The sequence below is a fragment of the Chiroxiphia lanceolata genome, chromosome 19 (genome assembly GCF_009829145.1).
Source record: "Chiroxiphia lanceolata isolate bChiLan1 chromosome 19, bChiLan1.pri, whole genome shotgun sequence".
NCBI lineage: Eukaryota > Metazoa > Chordata > Aves > Passeriformes > Pipridae > Chiroxiphia > Chiroxiphia lanceolata.
Genome location: NC_045655.1, coordinates 242,019 through 262,064, shown reverse-complemented (window position 1 = coordinate 262,064; position 20,046 = coordinate 242,019). Strand labels below are relative to the sequence as shown.

Here is a 20,046-nt window from a genome sequence, read left to right as displayed (position 1 = left end):
CCACTATCCCAGGTTGTTCCAAGCCCTTGAACACTTCCAGGGATCCAGGGGCAGCCACAGCTTCTCTGGGCAACCTGTGCCAGGGCCTCACAGGGAAGAATTTCTTCCTAATAACTAATCTAAGCCTGCCCTCTGTCAGTATGAAGCCATTCTCCCTTGTTCTATCACTCCAGTCCCTCGTCCAAAGCCCCTCTCCAGCTTTTTGTACACTGCTTTCAGGTACTGAAAGTTCACACTAAGATCTCCCCAGAGCCTTCTCCAGTCTGAACAACTCCAGCTCTCAGCCCTTCAGTGCTATGCACTGCTTTGCTCAAATGACTCAACCATCAGCCTGTCAAAAATCCCTTTCGTGACTTTTTTCATTCCCTTCATCGTCTCCATGATATTTTCTTTCCATTGGTCCTTTATTACAGGTTTTTCCAAATGGAAGTCCTGGCTTCATCCCTACTTTGAACCTGCTTTGAACTAGTTTTGAATCTTTAACTGGCTGTTGGTGTCATTAATTCTCAGAACAGCTTGTGTCCACGCCCACTTGGGAACCTGCTTTTCCTGGAAGCTGTGGCAGCTTTTGCAGAAGAGTCCTTAGTAGGGAAAACATCTGATCATAAACTCTTGCTTGCAAGAAGCTGTGCCCTACACCCTCAAAGTCTTTTTGGCCCGTCCCTCTCCTTGTGTATCTTGGGCCATCCCAAACTGCTTTACTTTGACTGCCTCCTTGTGTGTTCCCAGTACAGGCTGTTTCCCACTGTGGAGCAGCTCCCAGGCATTCGCTGGGGTGCTTTCTTAGACCTGGGTAGCAGCCACCATGCAAACAAACGCTGGCAAGATCCCTCTGGCAAGCTCAGCTACATTTCTTGGAAACAGGTCAAGGGGGGAAAAAGCCACAACTGAGAACAACGCAGAGCTGTGCTGTGCTGGGCGCAGGGCCAGCCCTTGTTTATGGCTTCCTAGAGAGCAGCTAAGTGCTGCCTGTTCAGGTTGTCACAGCTGCCACCAAGGGAACAGCAGAACAGCCATGGAACTGCATGTGTGCGGCGCTGGGCATGATGCTGCTGCTGGGCATCAAGTCCCAGGATGAGCACTGGGTGCCTGGGCAGTGGGATATGGGGTGGGAGTCCCTGGCACAGCCCAGTGATGATGCCAGGAGCGACTTGTGTGCTGCAGATCAGCTGTCACAGCATCTGAGCTCCACCAGGGATCCCAGCATGTACCCTGCAACAGGGACAGAGGGCACTGTCAGCCTGGGGGAACTGCGGGGCACTTTTGTGTCCCTGTCCCCAGGGGGGGCACAATGCCACCATTCCACAGGCAGGCAGGAACTGTCTGATGGCAGGACACTGCCACCATCCCTGTCCCCAGTGGGGCACAATGGCACCCTGTGGACCCCAGGACCCTTGTCCTCATCTCCAGGGGGGGCACGATGGCATCCCACGAGACAGCAGGACACTGTCACCATTCCTGTCCCTAGCAGTGGATGTCACCATCCCACAACATGGCAAGACCCTGCCACCATTCCTGTTCCTGTCCCCATATCCGGGAGGGCAAAGTGCCACCCCACGGGACACCAGGACCCCTGTCCCTGTCCTCAGGGGTGTGTGATGTCTCCGCCTCATCCCATGGCAGAGGAGGACACTGTCTCCATCCCTGTCCCCGACAGCGGGTGCCATCGTCGCACGGCACAGCAGAACCAGTTTCCGTCCCTACGGCGCTTCAGCCCAGGCCGCCCGCAGCCCCGCGCGGCGGGGGTGGGGGGCGGAGCGCCGGCCGGTACCTCCTCCAGCTCCCCCTCCCGGGCCGTGCCGAGCCGTGCAGTGCTATGGGACCCGCCTCTCCCCCGCCCCGCGCAGCCATGCTGGGCTCCGAGAGCGGCCGTGATGATGCGCTCCGGTTCTCTTCGCAGAGCCCGGGGTCCCCGGCGGCACCGCGACGGCAGAGCAAGGAAAGCAGCCTGACGGTGAGTGCGGGGGACCGGGCCGGGGGGAACCGCCGGGGGCTCCGTGCGGCTCCCCGAGCAGTGGGGCTGGGGGAGGCGGACGGGGAGAGCATCCTTCACTCGGCATTTTGGTGTTTAAACCCTGAGAAACTCAAGGGAGGCTTTGGGGTCGCTGTCCTAGGCAGGAGTCCAGGCGCATTTTCCCGTTGATTTCGTTGGTTCTAGGATGAGCGGGAGGGAACGCGGTACCTCAGACTGTGAACCAGCTGTCCTGAAAAAACTTCATCTGATCACCTCCCCCCCAACAACAGTTTCTGTGTCGGGAAAAGCACTGAAAGGTTGGAGAAATACAAACAGCGGAGTTTGATCGTTACTCTGCCAGGGCAGGATGTTTATTTTTTTTTCTCAAAGAGGTGTCAGAAGGTTTCTTGTGCCAGTGTCCAAATGAAGATTTCTGATAGGTAGTATAGGCAAAGGTTTTAAGTTTCAGTATGAAGTTAATCTTACATTTGCTTTTAATATTTGATTAAATATAATTGACTCAATGAAGAGACTTTGCACAAGAACGCATAGCGACAGGACAAGGGACAATGGTTTTAAACTGCAAGAGAGTCGGTTTAGATACTAGGAAGAAATTCTTCCCTGTGAGGATGGCGAGGCACTGGCACAGGTTGCCCAGAGAAGCTGAGGCTGCCCCATTCCTGAAAGTGTTCAAGGCCAGGCTGGATGGGGCTTGTAGCAACCTGTCTAGTGGAAGGTGTCCCTGCCCAGGGCAGGGAAGTTGGAGCAAAGTGGCCTTTAAGGTCCTTTCCAACCCAAACCATTCTATGATTCTGTGTTATGAATAAAGATGTTCTCAGTATCATGATTGCAGACATTAATATCTTTTCTGTGCTTGGTGACCTCATCTGGAACACAGTTTGCATATCTGGGCCCCTCAATGTAGGACAAACGATTAAAAACAGAAAGGAAAACAAAATAGATGAATGAAAGTGGCTGAGAAAAGAAAGTTTTATTTAAATGGAAATCGAAAGAAATGAATAGATAAATTAATTACAGTGATACTCACTCATGGCTTGGCTTCGCGAACGAAGATTTGGGAAGGCACTATCCACTTTTGCTATAGGCACGCTGGTGGCTTATGAGGCCAATACGTGACAGACATATCCGATTGCAAAAGGCACAGCAGAAAGACTCCTTAGATGGTGTATTTTGCAAGACACGGTTCTTTCTGTGTTGCCTTTTTTCCTCGAGAGTGATCCTGCGTGTGTTCTGGAAGGAGACAGCTGCGTTATAGATGGTGTGTCTCCAGGCCTCCCGATTTGACGCCAGAGTAGACCAGTTATGGTGATGAATATGGCCAAGGCTGAGATGTTGTTTCAGGGACTCCTTGAATCTTTTCTTCGGGGCTCCTCTCATGCGGCAGCCAGTGGCAAGTGATAAAGGTGAGGCAATAACCGTACTTACAGCTGCAAGCATTGTCAGGATATCAGATCCACAAGAGCAAAAGGAATAATTCAGTGTTATACATCCCTGTTAATGTTACTACAAGGAGGAGATAATTGTCTATATTATCGCACGCAGCCTGTGGATTTATTCATCAGTAGGCTGGGTTGCTGGTGACAGAGACCAGGATTTGAAAGGTGCACATACAGGTGTCTATGACTGCAGAGTGGGTCAGTCACTGCCGTGCAAGGTACAGTTTTCTACGGGGAGAAAAAATCTTGAACAGTTTTTGAAAAAAACACTTGAGTGATTTTGATACTTGATTATCAAAATCAGTTGTTGCAAATGTTATTACTGTAATTAGCGTATTGGGAGAGTGGTATGGTTTGAAATAAGTATAAATCTGTTGGTTTGGGCATTTTCGCAGATGTCCTGGGGAATCAGCTGCTCCTGGGGGCTACAGTGGCTGGAGGAGGAGGCATGTCCAAGCCCCCAAATGCAGCCCTTGCCTGCTCAAATCAGTGGGTTAGGAGCAAATCATAGGCTGAACATGATGACCAGAGGGACTAGACATCATTACAGGGTGGGTTACACTGGGCTGCAGGGCACAGCACAAGAGCAGGAGCGCTTGGTTTTTTGCAATCCCCATTGTTTCCAGGACTGAGGACTCAGGCTGTTCATTGAGGGTGGTTTTTCATATTTGCTAGCCCACGTGCCATCAGGTAACATCTGCAAAGCAAGAAAGTGTGTGTTATGTCAGGGTCACTGAGCGTGCGTTTCTCCAGCAGAAGTCCAAGGCTTTCAAGTAGAATGCATCAGACAGACAAAAATAAGCTAATTTTAACAGCTGTTTGCTCCAAGCCATTGCCTCCATCAAGACAGCGTTGTGAAAAACAAATCTCATATGGAGTGTAAACTGTAAAACAATATAAGGTTTTCCCCTGTCTCTTAGGAGGTTCTGTTTGCTTAGCGCCTCTCGAGCTGATGTGTGGATGATCTAGTTAGCAGAGCTGCAGGGCATGTCCTTAGCGTGCTGTCAGATGCTTTTCCTTGGTCTGTAGCTGTGCTCAGGCAGAACCTCTTCTTGTAGAGGGGAATTTTATGGTTAGCTTTGAGGCTCTTGGTCCATCAAACCTCCCTCCAAACTGGAATCCTTTGGCACACTAGCTGTGGACATCAGGTGGTGTTCACTCTGAGCAGCGGCTGCAGCCAAGCTATCGCTGCGTCATTGCCTTCAGCAGAGGAGTGGGAGCTCGTTCCCATCTTCTTCAGAATGCATCTCCCTCTTCTACATCCAACCAGCATTTAGGAGCGCAGCTTCTGGAAATCCTGAAGGCAGGTGTGAGCTGGAGTATTTCCCATCTATGTGCACCCAATAAGAAGAATAATCTGGTGTTTCCTCTTTGGTCAGTGAATGTTACCAACAGAGTCTTCCATTTCTTTGGAAGGGAAACCCCAACAGGGTGTATCAGAGGTGTTAGGAAGCTGCTGGTTGCACAGAATATGGATGCTTACTTAAGAAGCAGCAGTGCAGATGTGTGATCTGCTGGTTTTGTAGTGAGTTTCAAGGTGCACTCACTACTTTTAGGCTGGATGGTTTGCTAGCTGATTTCTGAAGAAGAGATCATTTACGATAGGCGAGGGAGAGTTAAATGGAGAATATGCAGGGGGATATCAACTCGGGAACAGATCTATGTATCACTTGAAGAGCAAGAAACTTGCCTGATTATAAGGTATTCCTGAGTGTGGGTTTCTTTCTGAAGAATTCTCTAGTACCTTGTCAAGATAGTGCAAGACTTGGAAAGTGCTGGTGTTCGGATTGCATGTGTTGGACACATCAATGAACACGTGCTGCAGACGGGAAAAGGGGCAGCCTACGTGCAGGAACTTTGGATTTCCTGCTGCTGTGCTCTGCATCTGACACAACGTTAATGAATGCAAGGTTGTGATGAGCACAGGGTGAGGCTGCACATTCAGCACGGTTCTCCCCTCTGCCCTGGGGCTGACTGCATGGTAGATACTGTCAGAAACCCCTTGGCTTGGCAGGGGGATGAATCACCTCTGAACCTTTCTACAGACGGACCAAGTAAAGAGGGCTCCTGAACACTTTTGGCAGAATCTTCCCTTTGAAATAGGAAGGAATCAATGCATTTGTTAACAATGAGGACTTTGGTTGTCTGTTCTTCCCTCCTGTTGTACCGTAGCTGCAGCATCACCCTGCCAGCACTAAAACCACAGGCAAAATAATGATTTTGAAGCTACCTAGACACAGCCTAGTCATTCCTGGGCTTCCCTGTCTGGGGAGAGTTCAAACTGCCCAAGCCTCTATCTGTGCCCAAGCTCTTATGAGATCTTTGCATTTGGTTGTTTTACCCAAACGGTTCCATTTGCAATATGAACTGACTTAGTGGAGTTGGATGTTGTACTTTTGGGGTCTCAGATGACATTGTAAAGAAGATACTGAAGTGAGGCAATCTGGCACAGCTTTGCTGTGTCAAGGTGCTGTGAATATGCAGAAATCAGGAAAAATAATGTGCATTTTTAAGCTGAAGAAATGAGCAAAAATGTTGCCCTACTTTAGTCAGTTCACCATGGCACAGTAAGCTTACCCACTGTCTGCTAATTTATTTATGTAGTATCTTATGTAATAAACATGTAGTTGATTATCTAGGCCTTGATCAAATTATTATTGTTTTACTCATGTTGCTTGGCAATGTATCATTTCCTGGTGAGTGCTGGTAGCAACTTCAAAGCCTCCAGAGACTTTGAAATCCAGGAGATGAATGTGCATGTCCAACCCAAAAAAGTTTGTTGCTTCTGTGCAAACCCTGTGCATTCACCTGGCTCCCTGTGTCTTTTCCTCTTCTGTCACCCTTTTGTGTCTCAAACATAATGAAGAGTCACCTACAATGTAAGCAACTCATTTTGCCCTGACTGCCAGCGTGCTCATGGGAATAGGAGCTGGAATATTTAGCTATTAAGAGTATAATTGCATTTGATTATGATCAGTACACAGGCAGAAGTATTTTAATCCACTGAGTTTGGCATACAGCTTGTCAAGAGAAATGTATCAATTTGTGCTGCTTCTCTGATCCTCTGTGTGTGTATGTGTGTATATGTGTGTGTGTCCCACCAAGCTTTGTTGTCACCATGTTTTTACCAGGATGTCTTCTCTAACTCTGTACCTTTTTCTGTCCTCATGATCCAGTGGCTCTTTCACAGATTTTCTGGTGCCAAGCATGGCCAAGGGCAGCTGGAAGGACAAGCTGCTGGGAAGATTTGCTCAGCTCATATTTGGGAATTAGCCCTGCTTAATTTCCCTTTGCTGCAAGCTGACAACAGCCATTTTTTTTATTAGTGAAGAGGCTGGATGAGAACTTAATATCACGGTGAAGCTGATTATCACTTTGGCTGTCCCAGTGGAGTCTGTGAGAACGTAATGCAGGTCATCACACCTTGTTTTTCTCTTCATGTTCTGTGACTCCATCATTACCTGAGATATGTGTTTTAATTTGTTTTGTTTTTTACTGGCAATTACACCTGCAATAGTCAACTTCTGCAAGCTTTTGTTAGGCCTTGCTGGTTAGTCAGCATTGTTGAGAGATTAGCACTGCCATGGGTTTGAATTTGGACCTTGCACAGCGCCTGCCCAGCGGTCAGGGATGTGACTAGTGAGAGTGTGGTCCCTCAGGATTAGTAGGGGCAGTGGTCCCTCATGTGGAGGGAACGTCACTGTTCGTGGGACTGATCAAGCTGTTTAGTGCTGTCAGACATGGGGACATCATCGTGAGATGCTTTGACTGTCTTTACCATCAGTCAAAAAGCTCATCAGTGGGACTAAGCTGGTGAAATAAGAGTGCTTTTTCCAGCTATCTTTGCTTTTAGAAAAAAGAAAAGTAGCATTTCAGAGGGAGGACAGGGAGAGGGGGAATGCCACGCCCTCTCACCACTACTGGTGTGTGGCTGTGTCTTGCTCACTACCAACCTGGTGTTCCCCTCCTGCTGGGAAATCCTGAGAGGTTGAAGAACTGTTAGGAAATACAAATCCAAGAGCTCTTGTTTAAATATAACAAATCTGTGGTGATGAAAGGAGAGAAAGATCACGAGATTTCCTATGCAGTCATATATAGTTTTTAGTAATATTTCTGGAGTTTTGAAACTTTCCATGCCTCTGCTAGGACTTAGTGTAGAAAGGTATAAGTTCGGTTAAGTTCTGTTTACCACACAAATAATTCTTTCTTTTTTTTTTTTTGTGAGACTGCAAAAGCTTCTGCATTTTAGTTTTCTAATTCTGACATGAGTTCCCTTTTAAAAGTGATACTAGACCCAAATGGCCTCATGACTCTGTCCAGACAATTCGGCATCATTTCTAGATAGTCTTCTGAGAAGTGAAGAATGTTTGATTTATTCCTAAATCTTTGTCTGATGACATTCTTTGAGAAACATATGAATTAATCCTACTCTCATCACCTGTTGAAGTGCATACTCACTGTTCCTCTTCCTGCTGCATGCATGGAGTTCAGTCCACTGCAGTGGGGCACCGTCACGAGTCCCAGCCTGGGCATTTCCAATGACTCTGTGGTTAGTGCTTCAGGAAATTAACTTTAAGACTCACTGTGATATCACTAATCAGCAGTTTCCAACTGACACAGATTTATTTTTTTGTGAAACAGGCACTGCCTTTAGCAGAGAATAGGAATTTCCCTTGCTCTTTGTCTGTGCAGATTTTTACACTGTAGGGAACAACTTGTGTGCCACTGTATGTGCTCCCCACTGCACATCACCTCCCTGTCCTGGTGCACAGTGCCATGATGCAGTGATCCAACTCAGGATATTTTATGTTTCTATGATTCTGTGGTGCCTGGTCTTCTGGTCTTTTGCAAAATACACTTAGGAGGTGCTTGTTTTCCCCCTTCTCAATATCCAGTGTGAAAATGTTGGGCCCTTGAAATCTGCCTTGAAAACACTGCTGTCTTCATGGGAAGCACTTGGTCATTTCCCAGTTGAAATAAGTCATCTTGGACAACACAAAGCACACTCAGCACTGTGTTTCCACAGTGGACATCCCAGCCATTCTTTGTGAGACCACCAGTATGAGGATAGTGGAAACCAGAATATCTGTCCTTTCACCAGTGCTGTATTAGTGCTTCTAGTGGGGAGACGTGAATCACTTTCAGCATCCTGAAACTTCATGCAGTCTCCTTAACTCTTTTGCCTTGTGCTGCTAACTGTTTTTAATTTGAGCTAAATCCTGAGTTCCTGTAGCTTGGCAGTCTGCTCTCGAGAGTCAACATCTTGTCCTGGGTGCTCATGAGGTGTATTGTGTAAGCATACAGAATAGCTGTGCTCAGGGCAGTGTTTTGTGCAGGCTGCCAGGTAGGAGGGACTGGAGTGGCTGAAAGTGCTGGCATGCAGGTGTCATGAGATCATACAGATTTTTATTCAGTGAATATGAAATACGGCATCAAAGACAGAAATCCTCAAATCCAGAAGCTGCGTAAACCTGTCTTGACACCATGTACCTTAATGTGGTTCCTTGTAACATTGCCATTGCTGACAGTACTGCATCTCCCCTTCTCCATGAGGATGAGCTGCAGCATTGCTCACTCGCCGGAGTCAGTTTGCCTTCTGTGATATGTGACAGTGATTGTGCAGGGGTTCTGGAGGCCATCTCATTTTTTTGAGGCAAAACTAACTGCAATATGTTGTATTATTTGAGAACTGGTGTGTGGTTGTGCCAGCACAGAGGCATGACCAAGTACCAGTGCAGCCCATGCTCAGCAGTGGCACTGGATTTCATAGGATCATAAGAGGAGTCATAGAAAGGCTTGGGTTAGAAGGGACCTTAAAGCTCATCTCGTTCCACTTCTCTGTCCTCCCTTGGCAGGGACATAGACCAGGTTACTCCAAGCCCCATCCGACTTGGCCTTGAACAATTCCAGCAATGGGACAGTCACAGCTTCTCTGGATCTGATGATCTCTGAAGCGTGGTGAAGCCTGTGTTCTGTCAGACCTTGTTCAGCAGTCCAGGCCAATGTTTATCAGCCACTGCCTGAAAGGAATAGTTTTGCTGAAGATTTCCAGACAGTATTTTTAAGACGTTTGAGATGATCAGTTTGAAGCTTCCTGGCAGGGGAGAGAGGAGTCCCCTAATGGGGTGTTGAGCCAGTGCTTACTGGCTCATGCCAGAGCTTTGCAGAGCCCGCAGGCATCTCTGCACCCCCCTGCTTGCATCAGCTGTACCCGGGGGACAGATGCCAGCTCCTCTTCTGGGGGGATCTGCTCATGGGCTTTTAGTTGTTTGGTTATCCCTGAATGGAGAAGGGAAGGTAACCCTACCTGTCTAAAAAAAAACAGGGCAAGATGGGCTTGCAGTTTTCCTGAGAAAACTTTGCTGGCAGGGAAGGGACAGGAGAGGAAAACTTCAGCAGAGATAGAAGGTGTCCTCAGTGAAACATCTCTCATGGAGGCTGCAGTGGTGACAGAGGTCAGCATGGGGGCTGAGAGGCTCATTGCAGCAGCACAGGCAAGCGCAGCTGAGTGTGACTACAGTGGTATGTCCCCTGGCTTGTCTTCAGGGAGATGTCTGGGTGATGGGGAGCACTGGCACCGCTGTTGCATGGCCATCCGACTCTGAACTGAGCTGATGTTCTGTAACTCCTGATGTAACTCTTCTGACAGGGAACGTGTGGGAGCAGGGAGGGCATTTGCAGTGTTGTCTGTTGCTGAGACCCTGTGGCCAGTGGAGGCCGGTGCTGTCTGGAGAGGCTGGCTCTGGCTGGAGATGATACAGGCTCTGGCTGGAGAGGCTGGCTCTGGTTGGAGGTGCAGGGTCACTAGTGCATGGCTACTGCCTGCAAAGCCTTGGTCTCTGACCTCCTGCAGATCAGTTTTGAAGCCTGATGGAAGCTGGAAGGGAAGACTCGTGGTTTAGGATCTAGCTGAGGTGACAACCAAAGACAGTGTAGGTACAGGGTCCTCAGCCTGCTTTGAAGTGGACTTGGCATGCTCTGGGCAGACTGATTTATGTAGAGCAAGCTCTTGCATCACTTACAGGAAAACTGCTGAACCTCCAGCCTGGGCAGATGGCAGCAGAGCCAGTGTGGGTTTGTAGGAGCAGCCTTGTATCAGCTAAAGGCTTTGTCTGCTTTGCTCTGGCATGGGGGGTTTGCACTGTGTCAGCACCCGCATCCTTTCTGATCCTCTCTCAATAGCCCAAAGGCAGACTCACTGCCTGTGAGCACTGCCTTTGGGTCTGCCCATGCAGCTGTGCTAACCCTGCCCACAGCTTTGTGTATGGATTTCCTGTGAGCATTAACTGATCCAAAACAAAACCCCACACCCATACAATTATATCTGTGAGTCTCCCATCCCCAGTATCTGTTGGTTCCTTGATTAATACCCAAGTACTCTTAGTGTCCCGTGACCCTGTGGGTGCACTGAGAGGGACTGATCTTAGGGACCTGCTCAGCAGGGAATTGGGGCAAGCATTATAAACTGGCAGTGAGCTCTGACTATTACTGGTGCATCCTCTGAAGGGCTTGGCTGTGTCCAGAGTTGTTCTGCAGCATGTTCTGCAGTAGCTGTCATGCTCTTAGCCTTCACTGTGCTTTTATCAGGCTGCATGTTCCACTGCGATAACTTAATGAGCGCTTGGGCTTTTTTATGCCATTGTTTAATGACCATGTGATGAGTCCTGCCTCACAGATTGCTGTGGTTTTTGCACACTGAAGGCTCGCTGACCTCAGAGAGCCCCTGTTCCTTGTAGCAGGGCCCATCACTTTCATCTGAAAAAGTCTCTGAGATAGATGGAAGGGCTGTGCACTGAAAAAATAACCTGGTTTTTGTAACCCTATAGGAGACTGGCATAGCCGAGGTTTTTTGCTGAGATACGCCGTTCGTGCCTGCAGTGCTTTCTGATGCTCACTGTGTTTCTGTGTTGAGGGTGTGCTCAGGGTGTTTCACATGAAGTTTTTTACCACAGTTCTTAGGGATCTGGGAGAACTCCCCACATGGTGCTTTCAAATCCAGTAGGTTTCCCTCATGTGAAACGGGTAGTTTATTTTCCTCTGAGCTGACGCTCCTGCTTGCATAGAAGAGCTTTCTGGGAATACTTAGCTGCTGTTTCCATGCAACAAGGAATTTTTCTTCACTGGCATGCATTCACTGCAGATTTTCTGATGGGAAGTGCATGGATATAAACTTTCATTTGCATATTTCTCATCGACAGCTAAATTTCATTGCTGTCTAACTCCCTTTTTTTCTTATTTTTTTTTTTAACAGATCAACTGTGTGACTTTCCCCCACCCTGACGTAATGCCAGAACAGCAGTTGCTGAAACCTTCAGAGTGGAGCTACTGTGATTATTTCTGGGTAAGTAGGCAGCCAGCCACATGCCATGTTGAAGCTCCAGAGCTTCCAAAAAAGTGGAACAAAAGCTTGATTTGTGGCACAAGGTAAAGGAGAATTTGGGCTGAGATACAGTGTGTAAGGGCAGTACCAGGGAGACTGGCGATGCCAGTGAAGATCTTGTGGAAACCATCTGACCAGTCTGAGATGTGGGCGATCATCAGAGAAGTGTTCAGAAAGGCAAGCACATCTGTCAGGAGATGGATTGGGTCAGGAAACGGGGAGGATATAGGACAAGCCACACATCTCAGAATACCTCAGGCAGAAGAGTTGTGCGTCAGGAAGGGGATGGAATCACAGAATCTCGGAATGGTTTGGATTGGTAGGGACTGTAAAGCTTGTCTAGTTCCAAACCTCTACCATGGCCAGGGTCACCTTCCACTAGACCAGGTTGCTCCAAGCCCCATCTAACCTGGCCTTGGACACTTCCAGGGATGGGGCAGCCACAGCTTCTCTGGGCAATCTGTGCCAGGGCCTCCCCACCCTCGCAGGGAAGAATTTCTTCCCGATATCTGATCTAACCCTGCCCTCTGTCAGTTTGAAGCCATTCTTCTTTGTCCTTTCACTCCAGGCCCTTGTCCAAAGTCTCTCTCCGGCTCTCTTAGGACCCCTTTGGGCACTGGAAGGAACTATAATGTCTCCCTGGAGCCTTCTGTTCTCCAGGCTGAACACCCCAAACTCTCCCAGCCTGTCTCCATAGCAGAGGTTCTCCAGCCCTGTGACCAACTAGTGGCCTCCTCGGACTCGCTCCAACAGATCCATAGGTCCATAGGATAGCAAGGTGGCTGGCAGGGAATATTATTCAGTGTTTCCCAGAGCACAAGAGCTAGGGATACACAAGGAAGCAGGGGATGTCCCTTCTAAAACAAGGAGATAGTTACAAAATGTATTTTAAATTCTAAAACTCCCTCCCGTGGGATATTCTGGAGGTCAGATAAGAAATGAGGTTTTTAAAGGATGAGGTCTGTGAAGGACAGGCCTATTTGTAACTTAAGTGAGTAGTTTTAAGACAGCCGCAGCATGAGAAGTCTTCAGTGTCTGGTTCTGAGTGTGCCCTCTCATGCTCAGCTCTGCTTTCAGGTTCCTAAATCAGATTAAAGTGATGCAATAATCCTTGGAGCGTGGAGCTGATAGAAAAAGTCTTCTACTGGAAAACTTTTCTTCTACTGGAAAATATTTTTTTGGGGAGGGAAGAATACTACAAATAAACAAATATTACAAAAGAAGTCAACAATGAAGATTTTAGGAATTCCGTCTGTGTTTTCTGTTATAAGTTATTGAAGCGTTTCCGTCTTAAAAAAAAGTGTCAGTGTTGGATGCCCAGCAGCACGTCCTGTTGGGCTTCCCCAATGCTGGCGTGATGGCTGATATCAGGGACTTGCTACAATACGCTGTCATACTTGCAAATGGTCACATTATCACTAAACTTCCTCGGTTCCTTCCAGTCTTCTGATCCCAGTGAACCCTAAATCATTAATGGCATACAGACTGATTTTATACACGTGTCTTACAGAAGTCCCTCTCTTGCTTGGTTGCCTTTATTAGGGCTCAGCCACTGCTTGGCTCTTTGGGTTGGTTAATCTCACTCTCAGTGAAACTCTACTTAAAACTTCCTTTCTTCAGCAGACTTTTATCCTCCCATAACTCCACTCCCAGGACTTTCCCCTGCTTTGGCCTTGTCATCTATGGTATGCCCACAGCTCGCCCTCCTTGTTCCATCAGCTCCACTCCTCCTGCTATCTCAGCTGGCTGGTCACCAGTGGGGCGTCCTACCAGTCTCATGCTTTGATTAGTGTGGCATTTTTCTCTAGGCAATTGTGCAGCACCTAAGGGATTGCAGCAAAACTGTAGTACTTAGGGAAATGTTCTCTGAGAATTTGTTTGTTGGGAAGGGGGTAGGAAATGAAATACTGAGATATGAACATAGAGAGGAGAGAGAAAAGAGGCAGCAGAGAGAAAACTCTGTTGGTCCTTGTAGCAACACTGAAGTCAGTGGAGCAAAGGGTCTACTGGGCTGTGTAGGAAACAAATGATGAAGGATAGGGTGTATGGTGGTAATCTATGGGACAAGTTGCTGGTTTACCCTGTTTTACAGCAGATCCATGCAGACTGGCTGTATTTTTCTGAGTACAAATCAGGGTCGAACTTGGCAGTCGTTAAAGGTCATTTAGGGCTGCGTTCCCCCTGGAGGGAGCAGCAGTGTCCCCCCTCTGCCCCAGCAGTTCCCCTGTGCTGGCTCCAAGATCCCTTCTTTTTGCAAGCTGAGCCCTCGGGGCTGACACTTGCCCAATGACATTACCAGCTATGAAGAGTCATGGACAGAAAGGACAGCAGTGCTGCTGCTTTGGCCCCCACATCATTTTATGCTAGCTAAAAATAACTGTAAACTTCCCTGTTTAAATAAAAAAAAGAAAAGGAATAGGAAGAGGGGGAAAGAGAAAGTGTTGGGCTACTCCTTTCAGAGGGACTGAGGTGCTGTGGCCATCAGCTGGTCTCATAGGAGGGTTCCTCAGGCCCCACTGCTGGGCAGCTACTGCTGGGAACCACATCTTTCTGGGTTTAGTCCCCATAGCTTTTTGTTGAACCTCCTTTTATTTCTTTCAGGCAGATAAGAAGGACTCACAAGGGAACAATACGGTGTCGGGATTTGAAATTCTTCTTCAAAAGCAACTTAAAGGGAAACAAATGCAGAAAGAAATGGCAGAGTTTGTTCGAGAAAGGTAACTAGCACTTTGTTACCAAATATTTATGGCAATTGTTTTTTTCCTGATTTAGATATTCCTTCAGTACATTAATGATATCGCTTGAACTGCATAAAAGGTATGCTACCAATTCTTAATGAGCATTTAATACTTCTTTAATGTCTATCCACACTCTCCAACCTTCCCCAGCTCTCACTTGTCTCTCCTGCTCTGTCTGTCTCAGTTGTATTGCACACAGGCTGTCTGTTTAGAGGGAACCAAGGTTTTAAGCTGCAGCTTCAAGGAAAAAAACATGAACATGGAAGAACCAGAGCGGTCATGATATTTAGAAGGGAAGTATTTTGTCTGAAAAATAGAGAAGCAATTTGTTCATGTGGAGCATAGACACAGTTTCCTAGAGGAAGATGTAAAAAGACATCACCTGGGACTTAAGCTAGTTGCAGAATCACAGAATGGTTTGGGTTGGAAGGGACCTTCAAGATCATCTTGTTCCAGGCCCCCTGCTCCTCTGGACAACCTGCGTCAGGGCCTCACCACCCTCACAGCCATGAATTTTTTTCTAACATCTAATCTAATCCTGCCTGCCCTTCTCCTGTCACTCAAAGCCCTTGTCCAAAGACCCTCTCAAGCTCTCTTGGAGCCCCTTTAGGCACTGGAAGGGGCTCTAAGGTGTTCCTGAAACCTTCACTTTTCCAGTCTGTCTCTCAGCCTGTCTCCAGAGCAGAGGTGCTGCAGCCCTGTGATCAACTTAGTGGCCTCCTCTGGACTCACTAAAGCAGATCCACTTAGATTGAACCCACAGTCACAAAGAGACAGATGTTGCTACCAGAAGATGCTGGAGTGCTGTTAATGGGCTGTTGCTCTGCTGACATGGGAATTGCACTGAACACCAAACAAGCGTAAGATGCTCAGTGTCAAAGGACGTACAGCAGGTGATGTGACATCATTACTCATAAATATAGTCACTGTTATTTGAAATGGTTTGTCATTTGTTCAAGCCAGTGTAAGTCATCCTGAGAATGACTTTCAAAACCTGAGAACACTCCATAGGGAACAGACAGTGTTTGCTCTCTGGAGGAAGGCGGTTGACGCTGATGGATGTTCTCCTCCTGGAGGCAGTTGCACCAGTTGAAGGAGCTGCTGTCCTCTGTTATTGTCTCTCTGTTGACACTTGGTGCTGAGTTAGTGTTGCCTTCCCACTCTGCTGCTGCAGACATGGTGTGATTGTGCTGATGAGAATAAACACTGGTGCAAGAACAGAACTAGGCCATAAAACAGGCCCCTGTGTTGGCATTTGGTGTGCAGTTCAATTGGGAAGAACTTGCACATAGTTGCTTCATTTGTGGTTTGTTTTCTTTCTCTTCAGTCTTTTTTTTCATACTAGGGATATGGCAGCAGTGGGAAAATGGAAAGTAGCACAGGCAATAAAGGTGGTCACATGCACGGCTGAGCATTCATGTGTGGTTTCTGCAGCCTTTGACATAAGACAGTCCGAACGACAGTTACCTCTGTATCCATGAGAAGTGTGACCAGAGGTAGAAGAAAGAACTACCTGGCAATTAAAAATACAATTGAGAATAGGCTAAGGGAGAAGATGAGAAGGCAAACAGAATTATGGTAGCTGCGACCAGGAAAATAGGGGGAAAGCTGCTCCAAAGAAAGTAATATATAATGAAATTTGACAGAAATAAAAGCAAAGCGCATTCAAGAGGAAGGAAAGTTGGTGTAAAATTAGAGAGAGCAAGGAGAGCAGCTCTGACTCTGGGGAGGGGCATGTCTGTGTCCTTGGCAGGCACGTTAGAGAGGAGAGACAGAAAAGATTCACTATGTACTGGAAACAAAGAAGGTTTGGAATTGAGTGTGAAGAGGGTCTAGATGGGAGTTATAGAAAGATGAATATATTTTCATCTGGTTGAAACAAAGGATCAGGATTGTTCTGTGTGGAAAAGGAGGAGGATGCTGTTGAGCTGGAGAGGTTAGTCATGGAAATAGAGCTCAGGCCATCTGTATCTCCAGCTAAGAGGGCAGAACTATTGATAAGATTTTCATGATGACCACCAGGTGCCTTGGAGAATACAAGACCCACATTTAAACTAGGAGTTTTCCTGGCCAGAAAAATTCTCTTCATCTGTACAATCAACCTGCTGGAGATGAGATTCAGCCAGCTCATAAAAACAGCCCTTCAATGGGAAGCTGGAATACGACTGATAACCAGATTTCTTCATCAAATATACAACAAGAGGCAAACTAACTGAAATTTAGTTTATCAAATAGATGCTTTACAGGAGCTTCTTGTAAGTAGAGCAATTATATGTTCATCAGTTCTTGTGACAAAGTTAGGGTTATAATACAGACTTTGACTTTAATGACAGACCTCAAGAAAGAGAGGAAAGTAATTAATAAATTGACTGAACTAAAAGATCAAGAGTGTGGGTATGAAAGAAGGAAAGAATTACTTAAATCTAAAGTGGAAATAAGGTCCAGTATTTGCATGCAAGGAAGCACTCCAAAACAGCCAAGAAAAATCTTTAGACTGCTCTGAGAAGCACCAGTCTATCCAAGTATAAGTAGTGATTTTATTAGCAAAGAATCACTGTCTTAGGCTTTTGGCCACTCACTTTTAATTATGCTGTGCTATGTTTAGAAAATGCAAAATAAATAGCAGATTATTTAGCTTCTGCCATGTTCAGCAGATACTTGTATACATCTTTCACTGTTTGTCTGCAACAGTTTGTGGAATACTTCTGCAGGCTATGCACTATAGGAAAAGTAATTATGTTTCTGTTGTCTGAAATTTCATTGCTCCCTTCTAATCTGGAGAATAGTGTAAAAAGACTCATCATCACGGTCTTCCCACAGCAGCAGTTGTGTAGCTGTCTGTCATATATCCTCTACCACCTTTTCTCCCTGTTCCCCTGTTGTCTTAATTTATTTAGTTTCTTCTTGCATGGCAGTCACATCAGATCATCTTTGCCTCCCTTTATCCATTATAACATGGCATGACTGAAATTGTTTGAGTGGGGGAAAACAAAGCACTTTATTTAAAAAAACAAAGGCATAAGAGAACAGGAAATAAACATCCAAATAGCAACTAGAACTAATAAAGTAAGAACAGTATGGGTCAAAATGCATTTATAACCTGTAACGATTCTGACTATAAAGGGAGTGCAATTCTGAAGGTTTTCAAACAAGTTAGTGGAAACAAGAACTTGGAGCTTTTTTGGTGGGAAGGTGGGATAACTGCCAAACAGCCACGTGAGTTTCTGGAGGTGGGCTCACAGGACTCAGGAGTCATGGCATGTTGGTGTTTCACAGTCACCACAATCCAGAGTTTGCAGAGTGTTTACATTGGGCAGGGCCAAGAGGCAGATTTTTTTTCCCCTCTTTGAGGTTTATCATGGTTTTTAGCCTCTTCTGGCCACAGATGGTGACAGGACTCCAGGCTGGGGTAGAATAATTTATGTCTTATAATTGGGGCTCTTAAGCAATAGACAATTCACCTTTTTATTGTTATTTTTTTATTGTTATTTCTCCTTGCCAGGCAGTCTGCCCTTTTAGTAGTGCCATCCACTTGCAGTACAAGTAACACTTGAAATCCCTAGAAAAACTTGAAGCCTAGGCCAAGGCCAGGACCAGTGAGGAGCATATTTAGAGTGTGTCAGGTGAAATGTGTCTGGATAAAGCTCTGGTCCTAACCCAGTGTAGCCTTGGGTACTAGACAGTTTGTTGGTCTTGTTAGAGCAGCCATGGGGAGCTGGTTGGTTTTGTCCTCATGGGAGGGGGAAGAAGAGGACCCCCAGCTCCTGAGTAAGGTCTGTAGTTGTACTGTGCCATACCATGCTCAGTATCATCTTGGGCCTCAGCCAGCTGCATCCCCCAGAGTGCCTGCCCAGTCAGCTGCTTTGCTGTGGAGCTGGCAGTTGCAGGACACATACCTGCTCCCTCTCCTGAACATCTGTGAGCATAACAACAGAGTGGCACTTTCACTCCCACACCATCCACCAGAATATTTCAGCAGCCCACAATATCAGATCCCTCTTAGGTATCTCGGGGGACCCCTTTTAGCTCAAATGTGCTCCGCAAAAGAGCACTTGCTCAACTAGTTACTGCAAACAGACATGCCAAAAATATCTCACCTCCTGACTTCTCACTGGACAGAAATGGATTTCAAACCAGGTTTTGCCCCTGTTTGTACATAATGGGCATATAATCAGGAGTTGTTCCACCTAGGGGCCACACAGCTCTCTCAAAATGCTATATTGAGTAAGCTGGGTCAAAAACCAGTGAACAGAAATGTTTGCTTTGCCTGGGAGCATGTGTGCCTTGCAACTGTTTCACTGTAAGAAGAACTCAGAGGAGATGAACATGGTTTCAGACATGATGCACATCATCTCTGGACCAGCAGCTGCTCTTTTCACCCTGCTGGGCCGTCAGCATATACCCTTGTCCCCACACTCCACAGCTGCACTCATTCTCCCTGCAGCCACCTCCACAGTGGTTGTGTGTCAACACCTTTCCTCTTCTGCACCCTTGCCACTGGCGAGCTCAGGTCCTGTTCCTGGTGTGGTCCCTCTGAGTGAGAGGAGACCAAGGACAGGGCAGTGAGTGGAATGAATGAGGGGAAGGGGCTGTACCACCAACGTGCTGATGACAGAAGACCCTGCCACATCTTCTCCAGCTTTGTCACCTGTAACAGAGCAGGAAGCATTTTGTGTCCCTAAGAAAGGTGCGATCCAGCACCCCAAACCTCATTTGGATTTTTCCTGGATCACTGCATTCCTTCATCTTTTCTTCAAGGATGTGCAGCCTCGCGTTTCACAGCAGACTGAACCACATGCTTCTGGTTCTGCAGACAGTCCATGTTCCACAGCAGAAACACTCTGTCCTTGTTATTTGCTCTCCAGAACTGTAGCTGCTTATTCTAATTTTATCGCACATGCTGTCCTGCATATAGCCCTGCTCTTGCCACTGCATTTTAGCATATGGAGGAGAGAAGACAGCTGCCAAGCCCTGGAGACTGAAAGAAAAATTCCTATGGCAAAATCTGTTAAAATGCAGAGAATTTCTTCAAATTATGTGTGTGGGTTTCTACCTTAAAGCCTGCTTACTTACTTCTGTCTTTTTATTTTCTCTCTGTGTGTATGTGAGTGTAGGATAAAGATTGAGGAGGAATATGCTAAGAACCTGTCCAAACTGTCTCAGAATTCCTTGGCTGCTCAGGAAGAAGGGTAAGTGTGTCTCTGTGACTTTCACAGAAGATGAATTTTAACATAAAAGGCATTTCTCCCACGCAGGTACATATAATTTCCCCCGGCTCTCTCACTGAGTAGAGGTTTATTTAGATTAGCACCCTGGATGTGTTGGGGAAGGTGGAATTGCTTCAGAAATGGTTTTATTATTTCGAGTGTTAATGATAAATTTTTTAGGAGTATATGTATGAAACATTGCATTTCCAATCGTATTTATGCTGTCCTTGTTGTAGCCAGGACTAGGTTCTTTCAGGATTGGCATGTATACATGCTAAATTACTTAGAAAATGGAAGAATATGTAGAATA

At 46.6% G+C, this 20,046-nt stretch overlaps 1 protein-coding gene across 2 annotated transcripts in view; it reads left to right on the top strand.

Annotated features, from left to right (window-relative positions):
- Nucleotides 1–20,046, top strand: part of GAS7 (growth arrest specific 7) — a 104,394-nt gene that overhangs the window by 60,576 nt on the left and 23,772 nt on the right. For both annotated transcript variants that reach the window (XM_032706918.1, XM_032706919.1), the window contains exons 5-8: nucleotides 1,901–1,954; nucleotides 11,663–11,752; nucleotides 14,393–14,508; nucleotides 19,644–19,718. In XM_032706918.1, the coding sequence (XP_032562809.1) occupies nucleotides 1,901–1,954; nucleotides 11,663–11,752; nucleotides 14,393–14,508; nucleotides 19,644–19,718 (335 nt within the window). The remainder of the gene's footprint in view (nucleotides 1–1,900; nucleotides 1,955–11,662; nucleotides 11,753–14,392; nucleotides 14,509–19,643; nucleotides 19,719–20,046) is intronic.